Source organism: Panthera leo, chromosome F2 (assembly GCF_018350215.1).
Source record: "Panthera leo isolate Ple1 chromosome F2, P.leo_Ple1_pat1.1, whole genome shotgun sequence".
Classification (NCBI taxonomy): domain Eukaryota; kingdom Metazoa; phylum Chordata; class Mammalia; order Carnivora; family Felidae; genus Panthera; species Panthera leo.
Window position 1 is genome coordinate 83,006,242 of NC_056695.1, and position 25,705 is coordinate 83,031,946.

General features: G+C 52.3%; 2 protein-coding genes across 12 annotated transcripts; one reads left to right on the plus strand and one right to left on the minus strand.

Moving 5' to 3' along the window:
* The first annotated feature begins 240 nt into the window (after positions 1-240).
* COMMD5 (COMM domain containing 5) lies at positions 241-2,754 on the plus strand. 2 transcript variants are annotated; one of them, XM_042924042.1, is made up of 2 exons: positions 241-312; positions 1,553-2,754. In XM_042924042.1, the coding sequence occupies exon 2, from the start codon at positions 1,606-1,608 to the stop codon at positions 2,278-2,280; it is 675 nt and encodes a 224-aa protein (XP_042779976.1). In that variant the 5' UTR covers positions 241-312; positions 1,553-1,605; the 3' UTR covers positions 2,281-2,754. The 2 variants fall into 2 exon arrangements, with proteins under 2 accessions (XP_042779976.1, XP_042779977.1); XM_042924043.1 differs by lacking the exon at positions 241-312 and adding an exon at positions 760-1,137.
* A 2,897-nt stretch (positions 2,755-5,651) lies between these two features.
* ZNF7 (zinc finger protein 7) lies at positions 5,652-23,932 on the minus strand. 10 transcript variants are annotated; one of them, XR_006198396.1, is made up of 5 exons: positions 23,210-23,300; positions 21,325-21,864; positions 16,107-16,223; positions 9,657-12,639; positions 5,652-7,703 (listed from the first exon to the last, which is right to left on the minus strand). XR_006198396.1 is itself a non-coding variant. In XM_042923937.1 (5 exons), the coding sequence occupies exons 2-5, from the start codon at positions 21,846-21,848 to the stop codon at positions 10,841-10,843; spliced, it is 2,103 nt and encodes a 700-aa protein (XP_042779871.1). In that variant the 5' UTR covers positions 21,849-21,864; positions 23,521-23,905; the 3' UTR covers positions 5,652-10,840. The 10 variants fall into 10 exon arrangements, 8 of the variants coding, with proteins under 8 accessions (XP_042779871.1, XP_042779869.1, XP_042779867.1 ...); XR_006198395.1 differs by having other exon boundaries at positions 5,652-8,949; XM_042923937.1 differs by lacking the exon at positions 23,210-23,300 and adding an exon at positions 23,521-23,905 and having other exon boundaries at positions 5,652-12,639; positions 21,325-21,484; positions 21,822-21,864.
* Between the last annotated feature and the right edge of the window lie 1,773 nt (positions 23,933-25,705).

A 25,705-nucleotide genomic window follows, 5' to 3' on the forward strand; every position in this document is an offset into this window, starting at 1 on the left:
ATGGGGGAGGTGATGGTCAAAGGGTACAAACTTGCAGTTTTGCAAGGCAAATAATTTCTAGAGATCTGCTACATAGTGTAGTGTCTGTAATCAACAATACTGTATCGTATACTTAAAATTTGCTAACAGATTAGCGGCTACGACGCCCTCAGCGTCAGCACAGATGCCCGGATCACAGAGGGCCGGGTCCTCCCGAGGTCCTAGAGCTGCCCGGAAGTGTCTCTGGATCGCTTCTGAGGACCTGGCCCTGCTTCCGGCGTGGCAGGGGTCCCGCTCTCCGCCAGGCCGCTGTGTGCCGGATTGCGCGTTCAGGTGCGGGGAAGTCTCGGGGTTTTGGGGTGCGGGGAATGGGATCAATCTTCCCGGGAGGGGACCGCGGACCGCGACGCGGCCCCTTGGCCGCCACATCCGGGGAGCTCTAGAGGCAGATGTGGTGCCGTTTGGGGCGGGGCCGGACAGCGCCTGACTCTCGGGCGGCTCTTGGGCGGCCAGGGCCGCCCCGGCGAGCAGGGGGCACGACTCCAATCGGGCCGTCTCCGTCAGCTCCTGCCCCGGGCCGGTGGGCCGAGAGGGTCAGCGTGGGGCAGCACGCCGGCCTCCGGGGAGCAGGGCCTGCGCAGCGCGGCGGCCGGGGCGAGTGGAAGGCAGTTCCTGATAGTGGCCAGGCAGAGGGGGACGACCCCTTGTTTGTCAGTGGATGATCTCTGACAGGCAGGGTGAGGGGAGGCCCGGCCTTCCGAGGAGAATGGGCGCGATGAACCCCGCAGAGGGCTTTCCGTGCCCCCGGGGCTTCCCCAGCGCTCCGCGGTGCCGCATCTCGCCCTGGGCCTGGTGGGAGCCTTGGGGGCAGGATCTGTGCCCGGCTGAGCTCTGTTCAAGCACTTGGAGCTGCTGAGGTGGGCGGTGCTCCCTCGTCCTGTATAAGCAGGTGTGTGGCTCGGTCACCTGCGATGTGTCATGACATTATACCGTCCCTTCAGGTAATGACACAGACCTTTCTCCAGGTACCTCAGCCCCTCCTGCCTGAGCGACTGTCTGGTTTCCCCTGTGCTGTGGAAACAGTGAGAAGTTTCGATAGACGGGCCTGGTTCTAGGCCCTGGCAGTTGTGTTTGAGCCCCGGTTTCCTTATAGACAAGGTGAGGATAGGAACTGGCTCTGGCAGAGCTGTTGTGAGAATTCAAAGTTGAATGATCTTACCGTGGGCAGTGGCAGCAGCCATGGCTGTGTGTCCCTGTGTTCTCTGGACTTTTCTTCTCCTTCATTCTTTTCTCCATTGTGGATTTGGAGATCTTATGTGAGCTCTCTTGTTTTCTGGTTCTCTTCTCCTCCCCACTCCGTCTCCCTTCCCTGCCCACTCCTGGCTCTCCTCTTCGCGGGATTCGAGTGGGCCCCTCTGCCACCTGCTCTCAGGGAACCTCCCGTAACATGGGCTGTCATCAGTGGTTCATGCCGTCGGCCTCTCCAAGGCAGAGACCGTGTCAGTCCTCATTTGCTGGCCCTTCAAAGGACAGAGGAGTTACTGGGCTTCTCTTCCCCCTCCGCCCTTGGCAGTTGCAGCTGGGACCTTTCCTCTGGGCTGCCTGATCACGAGGGAGGAGACCGCGATGTCTGCCGTGGGGACCGCATCTCCATACCTGCATTACCCTGGTGACAGTCACAGCAGCCGGGTGAGTTTCCTGGGGGCCCAGCTCCCCCCAGAAGTGGCAGCAATGCCCCGGCTCCTGGGGGACCTGGACAGGGGCACATTCAGAAAGTTGCTGAAGCTGGTGGTCAGCAGTCTGCAGGGAGAGGACTGTCGGGAGGCTGTGCGGCGCCTCAGGGCTGGCGCAGACCTGCCGGAGGAAAGGCTGGGCGCCCTCCTAGCCGGCACCAACACACTGCTCCAGCAGGCCCTCCGGCTGCCCCCAGCCAGCCTGAAGCCCGACGCCTTCAAAGACCAGCTCCGGGAGCTCTGCATCCCCCAGGACCTGGTCACGGACTTGTCCAGCGTGGTGTTTGGGAGCCAGCGGCTCCTCCTCAACTCTGTGGCCAGGCGGCGGGGGACCTGGCTGCCCCACGTCGCCAGCTTGTGGTGGAGGGTGGACGTGGCAATCTCCACCAGTGCCCTGGCCCGCTCCCTGCAGCCGAGCGTCCTGATGCAGCTGAAGCTTTCAGATGGGTCAGCATACCGCTTCGAGGTCCCCGCAGCCAAGTTCCAGGAGCTGAGGTACGGCGTGGCCCTCGTCCTGAAGGAGATGGCGGACCTGGAGAAGAGGTGTGAGCTCAAACTGCAGGACTGACCCGTGCTTGCAGTCCCAGTCCAGTCCCTTGGGGGCGGCTGGCCCCGACAGGCATCTCCAAAGTGAAGCCTGTCCTTCCAGGAAGCATTTTTCAGGGAGCTGTTTGAATGTAATGACGTCATTCTCTGTTTAATTAAGAAAGACAACTTTTTCTTCCCTTTGTACTGGAAATAAAGCAACTATAAAAAAACAAAACCAAACACGTTCCCCTGGGTGGGCACCAAACTGCCACCCGTCCCCTGGCTGCTGCTCGTGTTGCTGGGTGAGGGCACCTGCTGCTCTGGTGTGGCCACATGTGGTCCGGTTATCATCTGGGGTCCAGGCCAAGGCCTTGGTGCGGACACTGTGGTCACTCGGCCTGGCTCCATGTAGCATTTGAGCTCTCCGCTCATTTGCTTTTATGAACCTTATGTCTTAGGGGGGGACAATTCATTCTCCTGCCTTAAATCTTGGACCTCGTGGAGCCAACATTCTAGTGCTGAGGGGGTGACATTGTAAAATGCGTAGTAAAAAATGACCAGTATCTTGTCAGAGAAGGGTGAGAGATGCAGAAATAGAGCAGGGTCCCTGTGAAGGGAGGCAGGGTTATGGAAGAGCTGGGCTGTCATCTTAAATTGGGTCATGGTGTGGGCCTTCTTGAGGACATGGTCTAAGAGCAAAGATCCGAAGGAGGTAGGGGAACAGAGCAGTCTGAGGAATGGGGGCTCTGGGGAGGGGCAGCTGGCAGTGCATGACCGTGGAGCTGCGGCTGGGTGAGGGGCTGTGGAGGCCCCCAGGGCCTCAGTTCTGAGCAGAGTGGGTGGGCTCTGACAATTGTTTTAATAACTTTTCTTTCCCAGTTTTTTTGAGAGAGAGCACACACGCACGCAGGGGAGGACACAAGGAGACAGAATCTCAAGCAGGCTCCGTGTGAGGTCATGACCTGAGTGGAAATCAGAAATTGACGCTTAACCGGCTGAGCCACCCAGGCGCCCTTGACAGTTGTAAAAGAATCTCACGGGGGCGCCTGGGTGGCTCAGTTGGTTAAGCGGCCGACTTCGGCTCAGGTCATGATCTCGCGGTCCGTGAGGTCGAGCCCCGCGTCAGGCTCTGTGCTGACAGCTCAGGGCCTGGAGCCTGTTTCGGATTCTGGGTCTCCCTCTCTCTGACCCTCCTCCGTTCATGCTGTCTCTCTCTGTCTCAAAAATAAATAAACGTTAAAAAAAATTAAAAAAAAAAATCACAGGGGAACACTTTAAATCATACATACACACACACACACACACATACATACATACATAAAATTAAATAAATAATCTCACTGGATGCTGTGTTGAGAGCAGAGCACAAGGGCAGGGTCGGGGAGCCTGGTGGAGAGGCTGTTGCCAGGGCTGAGTTGGCATCTGGAGAGGGAAACGGGGGCCTCTCCTGGGATCCTCTAGGTGGGTGTCTTGGGCAGCTCAGGTTGCCATAGCAAAATATCATAGATTAAATGGCTTGAACAGCATAACTGTATTTCCTCACAGTTCCAGAGGCTGGAAGTCAGAGATCACAGTGTGAGAGGCTTCTGTCCCTAGTCTGCAGACAGCCTTTCCTCAGGAAGCGTGCGTGTATGAGAGAAGAGAGCTCTCTTACTGAGGACACCAGTCCTGATGCATCAGGGCCCCACCCTTATGACTCCATTTACCCTTAACCCCCTCCCTAAAGGCACCATCTCCATCGACAGTCATACTGGGGGTCAAGGCTTCCACACGAACTTTGGCCGGGGGACACGATTCAGTCGTTAGCAGTGAAAGCGTGCAGGGTAGAGGGGAGCGGGATCTTTCCTGGGTGACTCTGTGGGAATGTTCAGGGCCCATGGCCACCTTGCACCTTCCAGCATAACCCCTCCCTGCCAGGTAGGGGAACTTGGGGTCCTGCTCTTTGCGTAGACATTTGCTGTAGGGCCTTGTTCCCCTTGCAGTGTCCCTGCCTTCACGGTCTGCTTTCTCCTGGGCGACCAGGTCACACAAGTCTCATGGAAAAACTTCCTCTGAAAACAGCTAATGATCTTGGGGTGCCCATCAGTCACCCTGATGCATCTGTGTTGGAACCCCTGCCCTTACCCAGCACCCCCTTCCTGCCCCCCTGCTCTGTGTCAGGCTCCATCAAGATCGGCAGTGCTTGCTCACTGCCATTTACAGAACACTCCCGCCATCTCCGTTGAGTCTTTTCCCTGAGACAGGGTCATGGCAAGTTAGGTGTGCACCAAGGGCAGAGAGAGGAGGCGGCTGCATGGGAAGCTGACAACAAGGTGGGGTGGTGCTACACACTCAGAGTTAGGGTTTCAGAGGCCGAGCCCCCCAGGCAAGGCCCAGACCTGGCTAAGCAGGGATGCACCCTGTGTGTCTCATTCAGCATCCGCTGCCATCTTTCGGCCCTGCTTCCCCAAGGATGCGAGCTGGACTGGGCCATCCAAACTGCTACCTGGCCCACCCTAGAAGCATGTGCTAAGTGCCAGGTCTGCCCAACCAGTGGAGGCTTTCTATGCTAGGTGTTTCTTTCATGACCATCAGACATGTTCAGGCAATATGTACTCATGAGACATTTGGAGAAACTCAAAAAAAAAAAAAAAAAAAAATTTAAAAGTCCCTTTGCCCATAGACAGCCATGGAAACTGTGTTCATCAGACTTCACACTTGTGCTGTGTGTCTGTGTTAGCTCTGTTCACTTAACCCCTCCTGAGCATGACAGTCGTGGCTAATGGCTGCAAAACCTGCCATTCCCCTTGGTGGATGTGCTGAATTTTACCTAGACAAACACACACCACAGGCTGGGTGGCTGAAACATCGATTTCCCATAGCTCTGGAGGCTGGGAGGCTGGGATCAGGATGCCGATATGGCTGGGTTAGGGCCTTCTTCAGGGCTGCAGACTTCTCCCTGTGTCCTCACAAGGTTAAAGGGGTGAGGGAGCTCTCTTGGGTCTCTCTGTAAGGGCACTAATCCCATTCATGAGGCTCTGAACCCATCCCAATCACCTCCCATATGCCCCAAACCCTCATAGCATCACATTGGGCATTAGGGTTTCAATATATAGATTTTGGCCAGGGGGGTGGGGGTGGGAGGACACAGACCACAGCAGCTTTTGTATTCTTTTTTTCTTTTAAAACTCACAGTGGGGGTGCCTGGGTGGCTCAGTCAGTTAAGCGTTCGACTTCAGCTCCGGTCATGTCATGATCTTGCAGTCCGTGAGTTCAAGCCCTGCACAGGGCCCTGTGCTGACAGCTCGGAGCCTGGAGCCTGCTTCGGATTCTGTGTCTCCCTCTCTCTCTGCCCCTCCCCTGCTCACGCTCTGTCTCTCTCTCCTACAAAAATAAACATTCAGAAAATTTTAAAAAAAAATCACAGTGACATTAGTGGTAAAACCATTTTATATTGAAACTGTTTAGAAGTGGGAACAGATGAGGCAGAACATTTTAAAGCCCTTGATATTATTGCCAAAGCACAGCCTCCTCAACCTTCACGGGCCAGTCCCTGGTGATGCACAAAGAAATTACAGGTGTAACCAACAGGTGCTGAGCAGTCCAGGTACAACTTTAACTCACAAGTGTGACGTTCCCCCGCTTCACAGGTGATAACGCATAGAGGTTAGAGAGTTGCCCGATGTCAAACAGCTGGTGGGGGTGCTGTCCACCTTCCCTCCCCACCTGGATGGGGCTTCCCTGTGGCAGTGTCCCTGGTCTACTGACTGGGCAAGTGACTGGGAGGGGTAAGGAGATTCAGCCGGGGGGGGCTTCAAGAGGCTCTCCCTGCTGGCTCACGTGCCTTGAGTGGCTATTGGCCCCAGGAGGACACACGTTTAGGGCTGAAAGCCATGGAGATTCAGGGGCTTCTGCTGTGCAGGATTCTTGGAATTTGGTAGGTGCAACCAGGAATGGAGCCCTAGGATCTGAGCCAGGCTTTTATCCCCCAGCAGGAAGCTCCACGCTGTAGTGCCACCGAAGGGCCACTTGGCTGGGCCCCCATGATCCTCAATAATACACCTGAGCAGAGAGAAGCACTTCCCAGGCCACCCTACTGTCGGCATCTATGAGAAACACACACAGCCCCTTCCCAAGAGGCCCTCGCAGGGAGGACAGAGCTCTCACTTGGAGCCCCTCAAGCCTCTCAGCAGTTCTTGCAGGTAGAGGACACTTCCACTCACAGGCCGATGGAGGCTCAGAGTTACAGGAGTCAGATAGTGGGCAAGTGCCCAGATCTGCACACCCTTGCTCCGCCTGTGGGTTGCAGAGACCACTCCCTACCCCATCCTTGTGCAGCGGACCGACCGGGATTGCTTGGCAGTTTGGTGCATTGGTGTGTCCGCTGTGAGAGTCAGCAGACTCTGGGAGGGCCCTCAGCCCCTTGCAGGCAGAGCACCTGGTCACATGCGATCTGCTCCTGCTGGGCTCCAGACACATGGGGGTGTAATGTTCTGCCCACTCACCAGCCGTTTACCAGAAGAGACACTCTGTGCTTTTTGTCTTTCAGTCAGTAACAGTGGGGTCAGAGCATTGTTCTCCATCCATGGTGGGCTGGACAAGGCAGCCCTAACCACGCTGTCCCTCCCACAGCACCTGCAAGGTGGCCTTCCCTCCGTTTCCCACTGCTGCTCCGCAGAGCTGCTGCAGCAGGGGACGGCTGCAAGGGAATATTTCAGCTTTGCAGGTCACAAGGGTTGTCGGCTCTGCCAATGTTGCTTGCAAGCAGCCAGACGCTACGTAAATGAACGGGCACAATTACTTTCTTACTGGCACTGAACTTTTAATTTCATAGGTCACAAAATCATCTTGTTTTCAAGCATTAAAAACCATTGTCAGTCTCTGGGGACATGCAAAACCAGGTGGCAGGTGGCTCTGCCATACCGCCCTCAACCCAGCCAGGCTGGGGTGGGTGGATCCTGTGTGCCCAAAGGACTCCCCTAGGCTACAGAGCAACTGTCTACCCTCATCTGTAGTCAGTCCTTACCACTCACAGGCCTTGAGGTCCACCTTTGTCTCCAGCCTGCACAAGGTCTTGTACAGAGAATGGACACTTGTACTTGGAAAAATTTCCCTTTTCCATTTTCTTGATCTTATTTAGATCTCTGTGAAAAGAGTTTTCAAAAATAATCTCTACACTCAACATGCATGGGGCTTGAATCACGACCCCGACATCAAGAGCTGCATGCTCCACTGACTGAGCCAGCCAGGTGTCCCTCTTGGAAACTCTTGATGCTCGTGCATTTCCTCTTCTGACAGTGTCTAACATCCCAACCTCAAAGCTCCCCAAACGCAGCATTCATTCGTGCGACAAAAATTTCCTAGGTTCTGAGTGCACGCCACGCACACTGTGTAAACTCACCTGGGCTCTGCACCCCCCACACCTTTGTGAAGCTTCCAGGAAGCTTGGTGGTTCCAATCCAATGTCATGAATCAAAGCTTAGCCTGATTGAGTAAAAAGTAGTTTCGAGTCAAAATTATGGGCTTACTGCTTCAAAAAAAAAAAAAAAAAATCCTATGTATTTTAATATCTACTCTGAAATAGAGTTCTGGGTATTCTTAAAAACGTTCACTGTTACATCTACTGAAGCCCATGTTGGAAAATACCTTTTAAAGTAGAACAGAATGCCCAAAACCTTGCACTATCCCACCGGTGGCCCTCCTCCACCCCCTCTGCCAAAGGGCCACCAGCTCACAGGACACACACAGATGCTCTTCATGGGCTCCAGGCATTTTAGGTGCTGAGGCAGCTTGATTTCACAAAGTCTTGCCGGGCAGGCCAGTGTCACATGTCTCACGTGGATGCACCTAAGGACTCCTCACCCTACACTTGTGCAGGGGAGGCTCTAGACTGGAATGTAAACTCTAGAGTGGTTTCTATTGAATTCCTGGTTGTATTGGGACATTTATATGAACAAACCGCACTAAGAGTTGAGAGGAAAAGTAATTCCTCAAAGGTTGGAGGGCATGAAGATTTTACCCAAGTTAACAAGGCGAGACCAGCAAGTGTGAACTTGGCCCTTGAATACAAGAGTGGGCAGAGCCAGCCTGCACACAAAAGGGCCAGCTCTGTTCCAATAAACTTTATTTGGTCACACTGAAATGTGATTTCAACATACTTTTCAAACGTCATAAAATAGTCATTTTTCCCATTTAAAAATGTAAAAACCCTTCTTAGCTTTTAGGCCTTTTAAGAGGTAAACTGAGGTACATTAAATTTTTGAAGAGTTTATATTTGAACAAACACTGCCTGGAGCCAGGCAGGACCACACTGAAAAATCAGGAGTGCTGTGCTGGCAGGAGAAAAGGGAGAGGTGTTTATAGACGCAGGAGCAAAACTGGGAAACTGTTTGACTGGTTATGGCTTAAGCAGGTGCCTTATTTGGGCAAATCTAGTTGACTGTGATTAGGTGTTCTTAAATTTCATTTTCTCAGATAGGAGTGCATTTACAGGAATGGACTCTGGCTTAGCTTTTGATCTGCTTGTGTAGTTCCCAAGGCAAGAGAGTCACCCAGTCTAATGGCATCGTACATATTTTCACAGGCTGCATAAACAGACAGCAAACTGCATTTTGCCCATACGCTATAATCTGTCAGCTCCTGATCTAGAACCGTATCAATCCAAAGAGAGAATCCAGGTGAAGAAGACTTAGGTTGAATCCTCTGGCCCTTTTCGACTGGCCTGTGGTTGCTGTTAGAAGACAGAAAGCACCATGCTCAGGCTGGAATCTGGAAGAGTTCATGTAACTTTCCACCCCTCTGTCCCATCATTACCCAGAAGTGGCAGAGACGGGTTTCCTTTCTGGGAATGGCACATTCAGTGACCAAACTGCCTTCCTAAGGGACGTGGGCCCACGAAAAGTCCCTGGTCCTCTGGCAATGACCCTTTTGGACACACTTCTGGGTGCAGTAGGTACAGGTGGAGAGGCGGTTACAGCCACTGAAATGGGCACAATGATTTCATGGCGTCCTGACACCTGGGCTGGGAACACCACTTCCGAAGGGGCAGGTACAGGCCAGGGGGACAATCTTCACTCCTAGGACTAGCACTGTGGCCTAAGAACATATCACGCGTTGTGCCTGGCTGAGCAGCAGTGGGTGGCAACTGGGCTGACCTGCTGTGGGGCCGAGACCCCTGTCCATGTATTAGAAACACAAACACACAGACTTGACCATCCTGAACTCTGCTGTTCCTAATGCCAGAAAGTTGGGGAATTCCCAATGCAAACACAGGGATCAGCCAGCCTGATTTTCACCTAATACAAATCCAGAACCTGCTGTTGGGCCATACCACACATGGCCATTGAGGCTGTGTCTCAAGGACCTACCCACAGGCTTAACCATACCAGGTGATGGTGACCCAAATCAAGTGTTGCAATAAATCCTGAAGTGACTGACCTGTGTCCCTCTGGGTTACCTTTCTGTATGTGGGAGAAATGGGCCTCTCCATTGGGACAAGGGGGAGGGGTCCCCGGCCCAAATTTCACCCCTCCGATAACTGTCAATGACACCAAAGATCGGCAGGTCTCGAGTGAGTGGTCGTGGGTAGTAGCCAGTCTAAGACTTCTGGTCCCCTGGAACTTTTTCACAGTTGGCAGGGCCAGGACCCTGAGGGCGGGGCCACCATCAACACTGTTAGCCTCATTCTGCGGGTCAGCAGTCTGTCTCCACCTCCACCAGCATCCGGGAAAAGGCAATGGGCTCACATGCAGCTTGCAGACCCTCCTGGTTCTGGCAGTTTGTGTGGCAGGAGCGGTTCTGGGGAGTCTGGTAAGCAGCCTGGCCTCCGGGTAGCTCCGCTGGGCTCACATGAGCGGTTTCTGCAGTGCCGAGGCCAGGTCTGCCCTGGGTCCCGCTAGAGATGCCGGCTCGGGGTCTCAGTGTGGGAGCAGGGAGCTCTCCCACATTCAATTCTTATGGTCACCCTGTAACGATGCTCAGATAAGCAGACAGACTCTGGATTTCACGGAGAACAGTGACATCCAGAGTCACAGAGCAGGTCCCTGGGTGCAGGTGCTACTCCTGGAGTGCCTGCACTGATCCAAGCTCCTGTCTGAAGAGGCTGGTGCCAGGCCCTCTGGCTGTAGCCCCGGGTTGCTCTGATGGGGATGGAGTTGGAGGAAAAGGAGTCAGGTGAAGAAGGCAGCTTCCTCTGGGCTTCCACTAGCGCAAGCTAACACATCCTTCCTGCTGAAGCCAGTCTGAGGAACTGACTAAGGAACTGCTAAGGGAAGACGCTTTGGGCAACTTCTCAGCTACTTGTCTGGCAGGGCTCATGGGCCTTTTCCCATGACACTTCCTCATCCGCGGGATGTGGTGTCTTTCTTCTGTGAACTCGAAAGTCTACACATGTGCGCCCTGGCTTGAGGGACACAGGCTTTGCTGCGCGGGATAAGGTCACACGTTGCAGCAAAGATATATCCACTTTGAACGAATTTGGACATTTTCTTTCTTAAGGGAGCAATTCTGAATCTATCCCCACCTTCTAAATTCTTGTCGGTATAAATGATCCCATATAAAATACGTTAAGGTTAAGGCTGCAGGTTTATTCACATTTATACACATTTATAAAGACAGGTGGTCTATCCCATGTGAATTTTCTGATGCTGAGTAAGCCGTGAGCTCCGATTAAAAGCTTTGCCACATTCGTTACATTTGTAAGGTTTCTCTCCAGTGTGAATTCTCTGATGAATGATTAGATGTGAGCGCCACCTGAATATTTTCTCACATTCGTTACATTTATGCAGTTTCTTTACGGTGCTGACTTTTCTACGGCTCACATGGGTAGAAGCTTCCAGGGTATTCCCATATTCATGATACCACTGGGCACGAGTGTGGATCCTCTGGTGCTCAATAAGATAGGAACTCCGGCTGAAGGCTTTCCCACACTCACTACATCCATACGGCTTCACTCCTGCGTGAATTATCTGGTGTTGGAAAAGGGTTGAGTTTTGACTGAAGGCCTTCCCACATTCAGTACACTTATAGGGTCTCTCCCCAGTGTGGACCCTTTGATGTATTGTGAGCTGTGTGCTCATACTGAAAGCCTTTCCACATTCGACACACTCGTAGGGCTTCTCTCCCTTATGGATTCTCTGATGGTAAATGAGACTTGAACTCTGGCTGAAGGCTTTTCCACAGTCACTACACTCGTAGGGTTTCTCTCCAGTGTGAATTCTCTGGTGCTGAATTAGGTGTGAGCCCTGGACAAAGCCTTTCCCACACTCATCACACTTGAATGGTTTTTCTCCAGTGTGAGTTCTCTGGTGGCGAATAAGCCGTGAGCTACAACCAAAGGCTTTTGCACACTTGTTGCATTTATAAGGTTTCTCTCCAGTGTGGGTCAGCTGATGCTGACTAAGGCGAGACACCCACCTGAAGGCCTTCCCACACTCATCGCACTTAAACGGTTTCTCTGTAGTGTGAATTCTCTGATGGGCAACATGGCTGGGACTACCTGGGCTTCTTGGAAGTTGAGGCTTCTCCCCGGCATGCATCCGCTGGTGTTGAGCCAGGGTTGAGCTCTGGCTAAAGGCCTTCCCACACTCCTGGCACTGGTAGGGCCTCTCTCCAGTGTGGGTCCTCTGGTGTCTGACCAGCTGAGACTGTTGGCTGAAGGCCTTCCCACACTCCCGACAGCCATAGGGCCTCTCTCCCGTGTGGACCCTCTGGTGGTGGATGAGGCTGGAGCTCTGACCAAAGGCCTTTCCACACTCCTCACACCTGTAAGGCTTCTCTCCAGTATGAATTCTTTGATGCTGAATAAGTTTTGAGCTCAGACGAAAAGCTTTTCCACACTCAATGCATTTGAATGGCTTCTCTCCAGTGTGGATTCTCTGATGCTGATTAAGCTGCGAGCACAACCTGAAGACCTTCCCACATTCCTCACATTCATACGGCTTCTCTCCATGGCAGTTACTTCGAGGTTTCCCCTGCAAGCAATCAGGTAATTTTTTTTTACACTCTGGACATCTGTTAGGTTTCTTCGGTGTATTAATTTCCTGATGCAGAGCAATGTCCGAAGTTGATCTGAAACTCCTGCCACACATATCACATCTTCGGGATGTCCCTTCTGCAGCACCTCCCTTACTTTTGTCAGGGTGACAACCCAGTACGCCAATGCCCTCCAGCTCGCCACGTCCCTGGGCACCCTCCTTGGCGAAGGTCTTCCTGGGAACCACAGTGCCAGTGTTCAAGCAGTTTTTCTGGAGGAGGGAGCTTGGCTTACTCTCTGACCAGACCTCAGAATCAGCGGTGTCTCTAAAGCCAGAACTCTGAGGAAAACCTTGTGGGGAGCTTCTGACCATGGCCACACAGGGTTCCGATTTTAGGGCATCCACGTCCTCACAGGCCTGCTCACTTGCCATCCCAACTGCAGAATCTGAAATAAACAGGAAATAAAATGGTTCTTATCCCCTGTGCTCAGAGAAAGGACAGAGACCAGGGGCAGTGGCGGAGGCTGCATCAGGCAAGGATACACCCACATGGAAAAACACTACCAGAAGTTGGGCCTTGGACAGTTCTCAAGATTTAGCTTCGTTGACACTTTTACTTCATGCGTTCAACTACCGTGTGTTCCTGTGGGGGGGGGGGGGGGGGGGACACGGCAGCAGAGGCTCGTCCCGTGGGGAACCGGTATGAGTGAAAATCCATAAGGAAGTTCTGGGCTGGAGAGCCTGGCAAGTGTGGCAAGAGGCAGGTTGGGCTTGAGGTGCCAGAGGCTCCTGGATCCAGAGGTGTGGTGAGGGGAGTTAACGGACAGGTTCCGAGGAAGATGAGGCTGGACAGCTGCCGTGGGGCACACCCTGGGTGAGCCTGAAGGGGGGGGTAGTACTGAGCAGGACCCCAGACCTGAATTTGGCTTCCTCCAGCTGCTGCTAAGCCACCTTCTCTGATACACACCCGATCATGTACGTCAGCCCCACAGCTTCCAGAAGGCCACACCCGGTGGCCTATACTGCCTTCTCATTCCCTTGGGGTTCTGGTCAGTCCACTCACCCCTGACTGGCCCCCACGAGGCCTTCCTGCCATCTGCCTTCCTTCTGGACTCTCCAAATAAGTGTCAGCCCCTCTCCTACTCGGCAGTCCCAGAGAGTACCCTTGCTAAACTCACACACCTCCTTGGTGTCTGTGATCACACCCAGGGTCATAACTAACATCACAACCAACTTCATAACCAGTGCAATAACCACTGTTATAACCAGTCCATTTCTACCCCACAGAAATATCCTCCAGGGGCCCAGTTCCAGGGTTCCTGGTGGCTCTTAATGTCAGTCCCCTCTCCAGCTCGGTGATCTGAAGTTCTCAGTCAGTCCTAGGGTGAGGAAGAGGCCATCACATACTGAGCATCTTCTGGGCATAAGGAACACTTAGTTCCTGGCCGTTCCTCAATTAGTCTTTGTGACAATCCAATGAGATCAGTAGTGAGTCAGAGAAGGAGCTTGTGGTTCCCCAGTCACACAGCTAATTACAGAATCAGGAATGAACCCAATTCTGTTCCCCCAACACATGCCCCTTCAACCTCTCTGTGCTCTTATGACACAGGGCATCTCCTACCTGGCCTCTGGGGCACAATCACACAACCTTTCAACAGGACAGGAGTGGCCATATGGTGCCGGCTCACTCAGTCCTCTGCCCAGGCCTCCCTCCACTCTGGAGATGAGAAAGTGGACACGCACTGCTCTCCTCTCCCTCCTGCTGGAAAACAAAGGCCACCGTGGATGCCAAGGAAGAGCACAGTGGAAACGTCCATAGTTGTGAGCCTAGAACCTCCCGCTGCACAGGAAGGAGAAAGATAATCCACGTGGTTCAGCAGCCACAAACCTACCCAACTCCTCTCTGGAGTCTGCCTCCATCTGGCTTTCTGCAACCAAGTCTATGAGAAGCCTCCTGACGCACCAGGCTTCCCCTCAGGCTCAGCTAGCCACATGGTCCCTCTCCTCTTTGGGCCCACGTCACACTTGTACCCAGCACGGCCCATTTTTACGTGACCCTACTTACTAGTGACACCTTCTCTGACAAAGGCCCTCTCTTGACCAGCTCAGCCAGGCTCCTCTGAGCCTTTCTCCACCAGGCCTCATCCCTGGCCCGTAAGGACAAAAGACTAACGTCGCTACTTACAGCTAAAGGTTTCCTCCCTAGGATGACCCTAGCCCTCCTTAAGGTGTGTGCCTGAGAAAACTCAAGGCTGTCAGAACGATCTGTTTATTCCAGCCACACCTGAGGGACAGGTCGTCTCCCAACTTCTGTGGGAGGGCAAGACCCAGATGCCACAAGCAGAGGTCAGCAAGCCCAGGTAGGTGTCAGAGGGTCCACTCCCTTCCGCTCTTGTAATCCATCACTTCCTGGCTCTAGCTGAACCCCACTCGCCCCCTGCCTGCTCTGATCATGTGTGAAAAATGGAAGCCGAGTTCACTCACACTGGACTTTCTCCATCGCAACTTATCACTATGGATTAAGAAAAATCTATCCTCACCGTTTCAACTAGTGCCTCGCTGTGTGTATCCATGCATGACACCGCCCACGGGGCCCCTCGGGGACTCATAACTGAAGCCTAGAGTTCTCATCCTACCCCAGAACTCGAAAGCCCTTCTCTGTAAGCTCTGAACAACCTGTGAGAGGATACAAGCACGTGTTAAAAAACAGAGCCTCCTTCTGGAAGTGGTTTTCCCTCAGACAACAGATGTTGTCCCTGCAGGCTGACAGGCACTAAGGTCTCTTGTGCCGGGGACAAAGGTAGCTGTGGTGGTGGGTTAGGGGTGTGGCTCTGCAACCTGCTGCCGCTCTGGGCCACTCCTCAGTTACCTGCTGCACTAGCCAGGCACAGATAACATCTCTGGGTACTTACATTTTTCTGACATGCTCCACATGTTTTCATCTGTGAGGCCGTACTCTTGCCCCATGTCTCAGGCTTGTGACAAGTCTACATTTATTGTGGGGAGGTTTTCCTTGCTGCTGCCTCATCACCATAAAGACCACTTGCTGCGTACAAACCCACGGAAAAGCTCCGGCTAGCTTTTCCGCCACGGCACCCTCTTTGAGATCTCTCCTCCACCTTGGAAATACTTAGTAGGAGCTGGGTTTTAACTGGGCTAGCCTACAGCTTTACCTCCTTCCCAGGAAGGATCAAAAAGGGGTCTAAGCAGGAAGGCAGGGCCTTCAATTATAGAGCCAAGGAGGCTGGGGGCTGGGGTCAATGTTCCCAACACTCCTGCCCATACACTCATACCTCAGGACACGAACCTGCTGATGCCTCGATTTTGGCCGTGTGGCTTCCAGAACTGTGAGACAATTAACCTCTGTGGTTTTAAGCCTCGAGTTTGTGGTGCTTTGGTACAGCAGCCCTAGGACCCAACACAGCCCTGAAGCCTGATGTGAGAGGCTGGGGTCACCCAGGAGCCCAAGCAGTTCTGGAGGAGCTGCTGGCAGGTGGGAGGCGACCGTCTCAGGGATGACTGATGTTTGCCTGAGAGGCTGCTCAGAGCCAAGCTTAGTGCTTCCCTTGGATCATTACCTTTGCACTTTGCTTAACAAGAACATCAGTAAAATTGGAAATTGAACCTATGCCTGAAAAGCAAACTCTGGTTTTGCTAGAACACGTAAGAGTCTCATGTCCCTGCTCTTCTGTAGTTCAGTCTCTCCCAATACAACCCCACGACCAGGCGACAGTTCTGTCAACGGGCCCACCTGTGGCCCCGTGGTGCCCCCAGGCAGCCCGGCATGCCCTCTTGGCTGGTCCCTGGGGTCTGCCTTCAGCTTCCCACCCTCAACCCTTGCTGGGCATGGGTTCCCCGAACATCTCCTCACTCCTTTACCTGGAAACCTCTTTGCCACAGGCCTAAGCCTCACCTGTAAGGGAGGTCCTTGCCACCTCTCTCCCCTCGACTCCCTTCAGGTCAAGGACCCATGGCTCCTGCCCCTGCTCCAACCGGGAGATCAGCTCAGGCTTGAAGACCAGGAATCCTGCTGTGGGGATGGCAGAGAAGGGGACCACGTCAGCATGGCTGAGGGTACATCCCAGGGCCCAATGCTCTTGGTTTCCAGGAATTAAGAGGCAGGGGGCTGTTGGAGCACAAGCAGAGCTTCCAAAGGGAACATCAGGGGGAGGGGGTCTGGACACAGTGGCCCTCTCTGTCCAGCTCAAGTTGGACAATGAGAGATACCTGGACTCCCAGCCCATCCCCGTCCACACGAGGGCCAGGATCCTCAGGGGATCTATCACCAAAGAATCTGCAAGGAACAGGCCAGGTCTAGCTTTAGGAGAAAGCAGCCAGGCACTGCCAGCACCTCCCTCAGCAGAGATGGCCTGTCCCTCAGTTCAGAGGGCAGGAACATTCCAGGAGATAGGAGTGGCCAAGAAGCAAGACAGAAACAACAAAAGTAAGCCGACAAATGAATGGATTTTAATTCGGAGGGTGCCGAGCCCTGTGGTCAGGGTTTCCCTCCCCCAGGTTTCCGGCTGTGGGGGTGGGGAAGGGCAAGCAGAGAGACCCTGCAGGATAAAGGCCTCAGGTGCACATAGGACTCCATGCTCAGCAGGAAACGTGCTCTCTCGAAGAACATGTGGAATGTACAAAGAAAACAACTCTAGGCCAAATGTGAAGGGAGTCATGTCCACAAGACAATACAACACTGTGCCCCAACCCAAAATATAATTGGATGTGAAGGTTATGACAGCACGGAGCTCAAAGCTATTAGGTACTTGGGGCGCCTGGATGGCTCAGTCAGTTAAGCATCTCCCTTCGGCTCAGGTCATCATCTCGCGGTTCATGGGTTCGAGCCCCACATCGGGCTCTGAGCTGACAGCTCGGAGCCTGGACCCTGCTTCGGATTCTGTGTTTCTTTCTCTCTCTCTCTCTCTGCCCCTCCCCCCCCCCACACCACACACACACACACACACACCACACACACACTCTCAAAAATAAACATTAAAAAACTAAAAACAAACAACTACTTGAAAACTAAATAATGAATTACTAAGTAGCAGCTCTATTTACTACAAAACTCATGGGATGAAGCTGAAACAGTATTTGCAAATAAAATTTTACATTTTAAATACATTTATTATAGAAATGAGCATAGTAAAACGCAAATGAGATAAACCTTAAACTCAAGAAGTTAGGAACAAAACAGCACAGCAAACCCAAATAAATAAAAAGGAAGAAAATAATAAAGGTGGGGTGGGATTCAATGAAATAGAGAACAAAGGCAACAACACTATCCCCCACCCCCAGAGAAAGATCAGCCAAACCAAAACCTGGTTCTCTGAAAAAATGAATATGACCGCTCTTGTGGCAAAATTGATTGAGGTCAACACAGTGAAAAAATAAAATAAATAAGGAAAACAACTACACACACAATGCAGACTAAAAATTAAAGAGTATTATGAGGGGCGCCTGGGTGGCTCAGTCGGTTAAGCAGCCGACTTCAGCTTAGGTCACGATCTCGCGTTCCGTGAGTTCGAGCCCCGCGTCGGGCTCTGGGCTGATGGCTCAGAGCCTGGAGCCTGCTTCCGATTCTGTGTCTCCCTCTCTCTCTGCCCCTCCCCCGTTCATGCTCTGTCTCTCTGTCTCAAAAATAAATAAAACGTTAAAAAAAAAATTAAAAAATAAATAAATAAATAAAGAGTATTATGAACAAACATGCTAAAAAACTTGGAAATCTAAACGAACACATCACTTTACAGGAAAACTAAAAATGACAAAATCAGCACAAAAGGAAACTTGCAAACTTGACAGATATTATTCACTAAAAAACAAAACCAGGGGCGCCTGGGTGGCTGAGTCGCTTGGGCATCTGACTATGGCTCAGGTCATGATCTCACGGTTTGTGAGTTTGAGCCCCGCGTCGGGCTCTGTGCTGACAGCTCAGAGCTTGGAGCCTTCTTCACATTCTGTGTCTCCCTCTTTCTCTGCCCCTTCCTTGTCTCTCAAAAATCAATAAACATTAAAAAAAGAAAGAAACAAACAAAAACAAAACTAAAAGCAAAAAACACTAGCGCAAGACCTTCCTTTCCCAAGGGCCCAAGGCCCCAAGGCCCAGACAGTTTTACCGGTGAGTTTTACCAAACACTGTAATTCCACCTACATAAATTCTTCCAGAAATTAAAGACAGCAAAATGTGCCCAGTTCATCTTATGAAATGCATATGCCAAGGGCCATTTGCCAAAAAAATAGAAAATTCACAAAAAGAAAACATATAGGGGCACCTGGATGGCTCAGTTAAGCAAATGACTTCAGCTCAGGTCATCATCTCACAGTTCATGAGTTCAAGCCCTGTGTCGGGCTCTGTGTTGACAGCTCAGAGCCTGGAGCCTGCTTCGGATTCTGTGTCTTCCTCTCTCTCTGCCTCTCCCCCGCTCACACTCTTTCTCTCTTCCTCAAAAAAAAAAATTTTTAAACCTTTTTTAAATTAAAACACAAAAACAAACAAACAAACAAAAAACAAACAAAAAAAACCCAGGGGTGCCTGGGTGGCTGAGTCAGTTAAACATCCAACCTCAGGTCAGATCATGATCTCACAGTCTGTGGGTTCAAGCCCTACATTGGGCTCTGTGCTGACAGCTTGAAGCCTGCTTCAGATTCTGTGTCTCCCTCTCTCTCTTTCCCTCACCCACTCATGCTCTGTCTCTCTGTCTCTCTCTCTCTCAAAAAATAAACATTAAAAAAAAAACAAAACAACAAAAAACAATAAAAAGAAACATATTAAAAGTCAATTTTGCTCATGAACAGGGAAGCAAAACTCTGAAACATAATACTGCCTAGCTGAATCCAAAATAGTACTGAAATTTATATGTAAAATATAATTTAAGTAGAGTTTACTCCAGAAATACAAAACACGTTACTAAAATTTACTAGACTAATAAGGTGAAAAAATCATACAAACACTTCAATTGATGCAGAAAAAGAATTTGTTTACGATTATGATTAGCCAACTTCTGATGTTAATTAAATGTATTCCTTTTAAAAAAAAAAAAAAAAAGGGAGGGTCTTTTTATTTAGTTATTTTTTAATTTATTTTTTAAGTCATCTCCACACCCAACGTGGGCTGGAACTCACAATCCCAAGATGAAGGAGATGCACGCTCCACAGACCAAGCCAGGTGCCCCTAGAAATCTTCCTTTTAGATTTTTTTCTATGTTTATTTTTGAGAGAGAACACAAGCGGGGGAGGGGCAGAGAGAGAGACCAAGAATCCAAAGCACAAAGTTTGACATGGGGCTCAAACCCACGAACCGTTGAGATCATGACCTGAGCTGAAGTTGCACGTTCAACCGACTGAGCCCCCCAGGTGCCCTGAAGTATTCCCTTTAACACGAGGAACAAAGGGCGCCTGGGTGGTTCATCTGGTTGAGAGACCAACTCTTGATTTTGGCTCAGGTCATGATCCCAGGGCTGTGGGCTCGAGCCCCAAGTAGGGCTCCTTGTTGAGCATGGTGCCTGCCTAAGGTTCTCTCCCTCTCTCACTCTACCCCTCTTCCCGACTTGCACACGTTCACTTTCTCTCAAATAAAAAAATTAAATAAGGAACAAAACAGGCATATCCACATAAGTCCTGTCTGACACACCACTGTGGCTCTGGGCACAGCTAAAGGCCAGGACACTGGGGGCACCAAGGGGGAAACCACCACTGGTTCAGCTGCAGGTGACTCCTCCTAGAATACAGCACCAGAGCAGCAGGAAGTTCAACAAAGTTACCAAATACAAGCATTTCTGTAGAGCAGCTATACTCAGTTAAAGATATAGCAACATAAAAAAAGATACATTCACAAAGCAACCAAAAATAAAGCATCTAGAAGGGACCAGACCACTCTGGAGAAAATCTAATAAATTTCTAGAATCCTTTTTTTTTTTTTTTTTTTTTTAATTTTTTTAACGTTTATTTATTTTTGAGACAGAGACAGAGCATGAACAGGGGAGGGGCAGAGAGAGAGGGAGACACAGAATCTGAAACGGGCTCCAGGCTCTGAGCTGTCAGCACAGAGCCTGACGCGGGGCTCGAACTCACGGACCGTGAGATCATGCCTTGAAATGAAGTCGGACGCTTAACCGACCGAGCCACCCAGGCGCCCCTAAATTTCTAGAATTCTAATAAATTACAGAGAATAAATGGAGACACATTCCATGGTCTTGGGTGGGAACAGTTAATGAGGAAGAGATCAGTTCTTCTCTTGTTAGTTCTAGAAATTCAAAGCACTCCCAATAAAAATTCCAGTTCCAAGTATTGAATAACTCACTTACTATAAACTTATATGAAAGAATTACCTTATTACCCACGAGTAGATAAGCAAAGTTTTATGAAAGAATAAAAAGGGGAAGTTGTCCTACCAGGCTTTAAGACACACTACGAGGCCAGCTCAGAAACACAGTCACACACATGAAAAAAGGTGGCTCCACAAATCAACGGAAGACAATGGGCTGCTTAGGCGGTGATACCAGGAAATGGCTCAGTGTATAAACAAAAATAAAGCAAGACTCCTACCTAACTCCAGACACAAATGTGGTGCCAAGATCTAAACAAGAAAGATAAAGTCCACAGGCGAACGTACAAACTGTCTCTATGACCTTGGAGAGGAAAGAACTTTTAAATAAAATTTCAAAGATACAACCCATAAGGCAAAAACTAAAGGATTTGATTCATTAAAATCTGACCTCACAAAGTTAACAAACACAGGGACACCCGATTCAGTTAAGTACCTGACTTCGGCTCAGGTCATGATCTCATGGTTCGTGAGTTTCAGCCCCACGTGGGGCTCTGTTCTGACAGCTCAGAGCCTGGAGCCTGCTTCAGATTCTGTCTCCCTCTCTTTGCCCCTCCCCTGCTTGCATTCTCTCGCTTTCTCAAAAATAAGCATTAAAAATTTTTTTAAAAAAGGTAACAAACACAAGAGAACGGGAAAAGTTATTTACAATGCACAAAACTCACCACAACACCTCCCAGGGTCAGCTCTTGACCCACAAAGACCCACGGCCCCCATAACCACAGCCCTGACAAGGGCCTGGCTAGGTGGGTGCTGACCAACGATGCGGGGGGGGGGGGGGGGGGGGGGTCCCAAGATGCAGCCTCACCTAGTCCAGCCACACTGCTGTGGTTCTCCAGCATCACTTCCTTGTAGAGGGCCCTCTGGCCAGGGTCCAGACACTGCCACTCCTCCCTCGAGAAGTGCACGGCCACATCACCGAACGTCACAGCCTCCTGAAAAAACATACACCGGCACCCCAGGGAAACCTGGGTGCCAGCCCCATCCTGGCTCCACCTCATGGTGCGTCTCAGCCACATGTACCACAGGGCTGGGCGAGACAGTCACCAAGCCCCTTTGGCTCTAAAATCAAGGGGAGTGGCAGTATGAAGGAGGGGGAAGGAGCCAGACCTACAAACCTCCCCCCACAAGAGCCTCAGATGGGCCCCAGTCTGGGCAGAGGATGGGCTTGCCTGAGCTTGGGAATGGCCACAAGGGGCCAATGGAGGGTCTAGGCCAAGGCCCAGTGGGCAGGGTGGGTTCTCAGAAGAAAAGGTAGGGGCCCTCACAGAGCAAGTGAGGGAACGGAGGCAGTCAGACTCCTACCATGAGGCTCGGTGGGTGGGCATCCATGTGTCCTGGATGAGACCTGTTGGCAGTTGTGAAAGGATCAGAGGTCAGGGTACTGGAGGACCCCTAGCCCTGACTTCCTGGCTAATTGAGAGGGTACTGTGTTCTCCAATCCTTTGCCTTTAACCCCAGATGTTCATTAGCAAGGACATAAGGTGGAACCAACATAGCCACAGCACTTAAGTATCTTCCCCCACTCCCCACCAAAGCTTCATCCTTCAGAGTGTGTGGTGTGTGGGAATCACTCCAGACACAGAAGGGGTGGTTGCCACACGTGGTAAGTGCTAGACTAAGCAATGGGGATGTAGCAGTGCACAACGCTTGAGAACTTTCCCATCATGAAGCACAGTCTAAAGGGTTAACGATACAAACACAACATCACAACCATGACCAGTGCAAGAAAACTCTGAAAGCATTTAAACTAGGAAACTCTGGTTTAATGATGAGTCACTTCCCAGGGGAGCTAACTAGGCCAAGAGGATGGAGGTAGGGAGGGCGCTAAAGGCAGCAGGGAAGGCATGTGCAAAGGGACTGAAGCAAAACAGAATGGGCAGAATGAGTCCATGGAGCTGTTCACAAGCAGCAAGGGGAAGTGGTGGTGTGACTGGAGGATGACGCCAGAACAGTGGATTACACTAGGAAAAGGAACGGATTCAGAATCCCCGCCCCCCCCCGCCCCGCCCCAGCAATCTACATAAACTTGGCCCCAATCCCAGGCATTCCCCTAGGCAGTCTGAATGAGAAGTGGGCTTCCTAAGGGAGCTTCTGGCTCAGAAAGTGGCTTGTGGGCGGAAGCTCCAGGCCGTGGGCATAGTGAAGCTGACCCAGGCAGTAGTGAGCACTGTCGGGTGGGCCCCCACCTGCGACGGGCCAAGAGTGAACCTGGAAGCGCTGGATCCCAGGTTCCCAGTAGAAACGGACAGGCCCTGAGAAGGGAAACACCCCACCCTACCCTAGGCACAGCCCTTTTTTTACCACTGTCCCACGGGCAGTAAATGAGGGGAAAAGACGACTTGAGAAGCTGTAGTTGTGCAGAAAGGAGAATCAGGGATCCCCTCTCGAGCAGGCCTACACCTCGTGGGAGGCCGCGGGTGAATCCCGCGCCGGGCCTGCAGGACTCGCCCAAATGCCTCCTGCCTCCGCGGGCCAAGGCGGCCGCAGTTCGACCACCTCCCACGCCAGGCGCCCATGGCCTCCCCAAGCCGCTCGCGACATCCGCGCTTCCCAGCGGGGAGACAGGGGATCGCCGGGCCCGCAGTGCCGGAGGCGGGAGGACGCGGGGGTCGGCCGGTTGCCACTCCGTCCGAGGGCGATGAGCACGTAAGGTGCCCCAACCCGAGTCCGCGCCGGACGCGCCCACTCACCCTCCCCGTGGGCCGCCCGAGCCTCGAAACGCGGGACAAAACCGGAAACGGGCCTCGGGCTCACGCTCCCTCTTCTTCTCACAGACTTCCGGGCGTTCTGGGCGGCTCGGAGGCTCGGCCGTCTCGATGGTTCCCAGCCGCCCCGCCCCGGCGCTGGGGAAGGGGCGGGGCTGGGGTCAAGGGAGGGGCGGGGCTGGGGTCAAGGGAGGGGTGGGCCCGCGGAAGGTGGCGGAAGTGCAGGCCAAAGGGCGGAGGGGGTCCTGGCGAAGCGGGTGGAGAGCCTGAGGTGGCCCGGGCCCGGCCCCGCCTACCTCTTATCACCTCGGGGACGCTGGACCCCGCACCGGATCTGTGCCCGGGCTTTTCTACAGAAGGCAGCTCCCGCTGGGCACGGTCCAGGCACCGGGCAACGGAGACGCCCCGACCACGGGCGGAGTGGGCACGGGGGAGCGGCTAGCTTGGGAGGAGGGCAGAGGAGCCGAGTGGAGACAGCAGGTATTGTCTGGGTGGTTGGGGCACGTGGTCCAGGCCGCGGACACCGCTGAAGCTGGGCGGGCGGCGCAGGGCACCTAAAGCGGAAGAATGCGCCCCGGCGGCGGCGGGAAGGGCGGGGCAGAGAATGCGCAGAACTTTTTCGGTAGAAGAGACCTAGCACTCGACTCGTCGACGACCCAAATATCGGGGTCCCTGACAGCCGCGGTGAAGTCTGGCGCAAACCCTACGGGAGGAGATGGACTGAATCAGCCCCCCGCCCCGACCCCGAGGGGAGGTACTAGGGAAAAGCGGGCCTTGCGGGGTTCTCCGGCGAGATCAGCTCCTTTCCCGAGCCTCTCGGTCCTAGCGCTCACAGCCTGCAACACCGCCGCTCCTAACTCAACTCTACCAGTCCCACATCCTCTCTGGTTACGCACAGGGAGCATCTGTGCAAATGATGAATAAACGAGTGAATAGAGAATTGGGAAGGACAGGGAACATACCTGCTTCCCAGCCGCCCTCCAGGTACTAATCCCCAACCAAAGCGCTTCCAGAAAGAAACCCGGGTGCGCTGAGCACACTTCTGGTCCCACCTACCTACTGGGAGCCTTCCAACTGGAGTCTTCACACAGCAGCATCGAAAGCTGGGGGAGTCCTGGCCCCAGGCTAGCCTGTTCTAGGTAGACGGGTAGGGTCATTCTCAAGATGACTCAAAGAGCAAGAAGGGGAGGCAAAGACCCTTAGGATAGAGCTGTTTCAGCCAGCACGAGAGCCTGGTCCAGAGCGTCCACCCACCCCACACCTGGGCGGTGTTGGGGGTGCAGATACCAGGGTGCTAAGGCCCTGCGGGTGCTGCGGGGGCGGGGCAGCAGTGATGGGGATTTCTTCTATCCATTGCAGGCCATTCCAGGACCTCCATGCCCCAGTCCCACAATCCTCACTGAACCTGGGCCCAATGAGCAAACAAACCAACTGTTCATAGCCAGAGGCCTAAACACTATGAATGGTCAGTGTGTCCCTTCTCTGAGCCAGCCCAGATTGCTTTCCAGCTATTTCCAGCCTGGGAATAGGATTCCACATCATAAATGTAACTAGGGAAAAAGTCTACCTTAATCACTTACAAGAAGACATGTTTCTAAGGACTTTTTCTGTATCCTAGTAGGTAGTCCAGAGCAATAATACTTTCAACAAACTGGAACAGAGCTTCTCCACAGGCCATCCTTGGGCACTCAGGAGTCTCATGATATACTACAATATACCTAGGGCTTGTTTTAGTCTGGTATGGTAAGACATGCAGACTTGGAAATGATTGTCATGAAGGAAGATAATTATACTCAGTTTCTCTAGAAGGCAGGGCACAACATGAAGGGCCACACTGGGAAGCACCAGCATAAGTCAGGAGGCAGGAGAGAGGGAGGGTACAGTGTGGCCCAGAGCCTTTATTGGGGTTTCTGCAGGAAGGAATGGGCAATGCAGGGCAGGTACACTAAGTAAAATTAGGGTCAGATAGTTTGAATAATTTCAGCAAGCTCCAGGGTAGAAATGTGATTTCTAATCGATAAGCGGCTCTGGGATGAATTAGGGCAGGAGGAGCTTTGCCTTGGTGTGTGAGTTTGATAAAGGAGATAGTTGGGAGTGTGGGCTCTGGATTTGTTGGCTTGTATCAAAGCCTTGCTCTAAAGGGTTGTTTGCTATTTCTAGGAATGTCTTTTGGATCTAGGCCTGCTTGGCTCCAAAGCTGGTGGGAGGAACCAATAGACCCAAGGGCCTTGCACAGAAGCAGAATTTCCCTAATCCCCCAGCCTGAGAAGGTCAGGAGCTGGGAATCCTGAGAACAAAAAGGGAGTTGGAAGTAGGGCCAAGAGGGCCTGAGGAGGTTGGTGACAAGGGCCTGTGTCCAGCACAGAGAGACCTTGTCCCCACCCCTGGGCTGTCTGTTGGCACCAGGCTCTTCCTGAGGCCCCATCTCCTCCCTCTCCTGTGTGACTCCTTTTCTCCTACTCAGGCCCAGGTCCCTCAAAA

Coding starts and splice junctions, on each gene's coding strand:
- ZNF7 (XM_042923931.1), bottom strand. CDS start 21,535: ATGTGGCTGAGACGCACCATGAGGTGGAGCCAGGATGGGGCTGGCACC. Junction 16,224..21,324: donor CAGCAGTGTGGCTGGACTAG/GTGAGGCTGCAT, acceptor CCATCCCCACAG/CAGGATTCCTGGTCTTCAAG. Junction 12,640..16,106: donor GGCAAGGACCTCCCTTACAG/GTGAGGCTTAGG, acceptor TGTTTATTTCAG/ATTCTGCAGTTGGGATGGCA.
- COMMD5 (XM_042924042.1), top strand. CDS start 1,606: ATGTCTGCCGTGGGGACCGCATCTCCATACCTGCATTACCCTGGTGAC.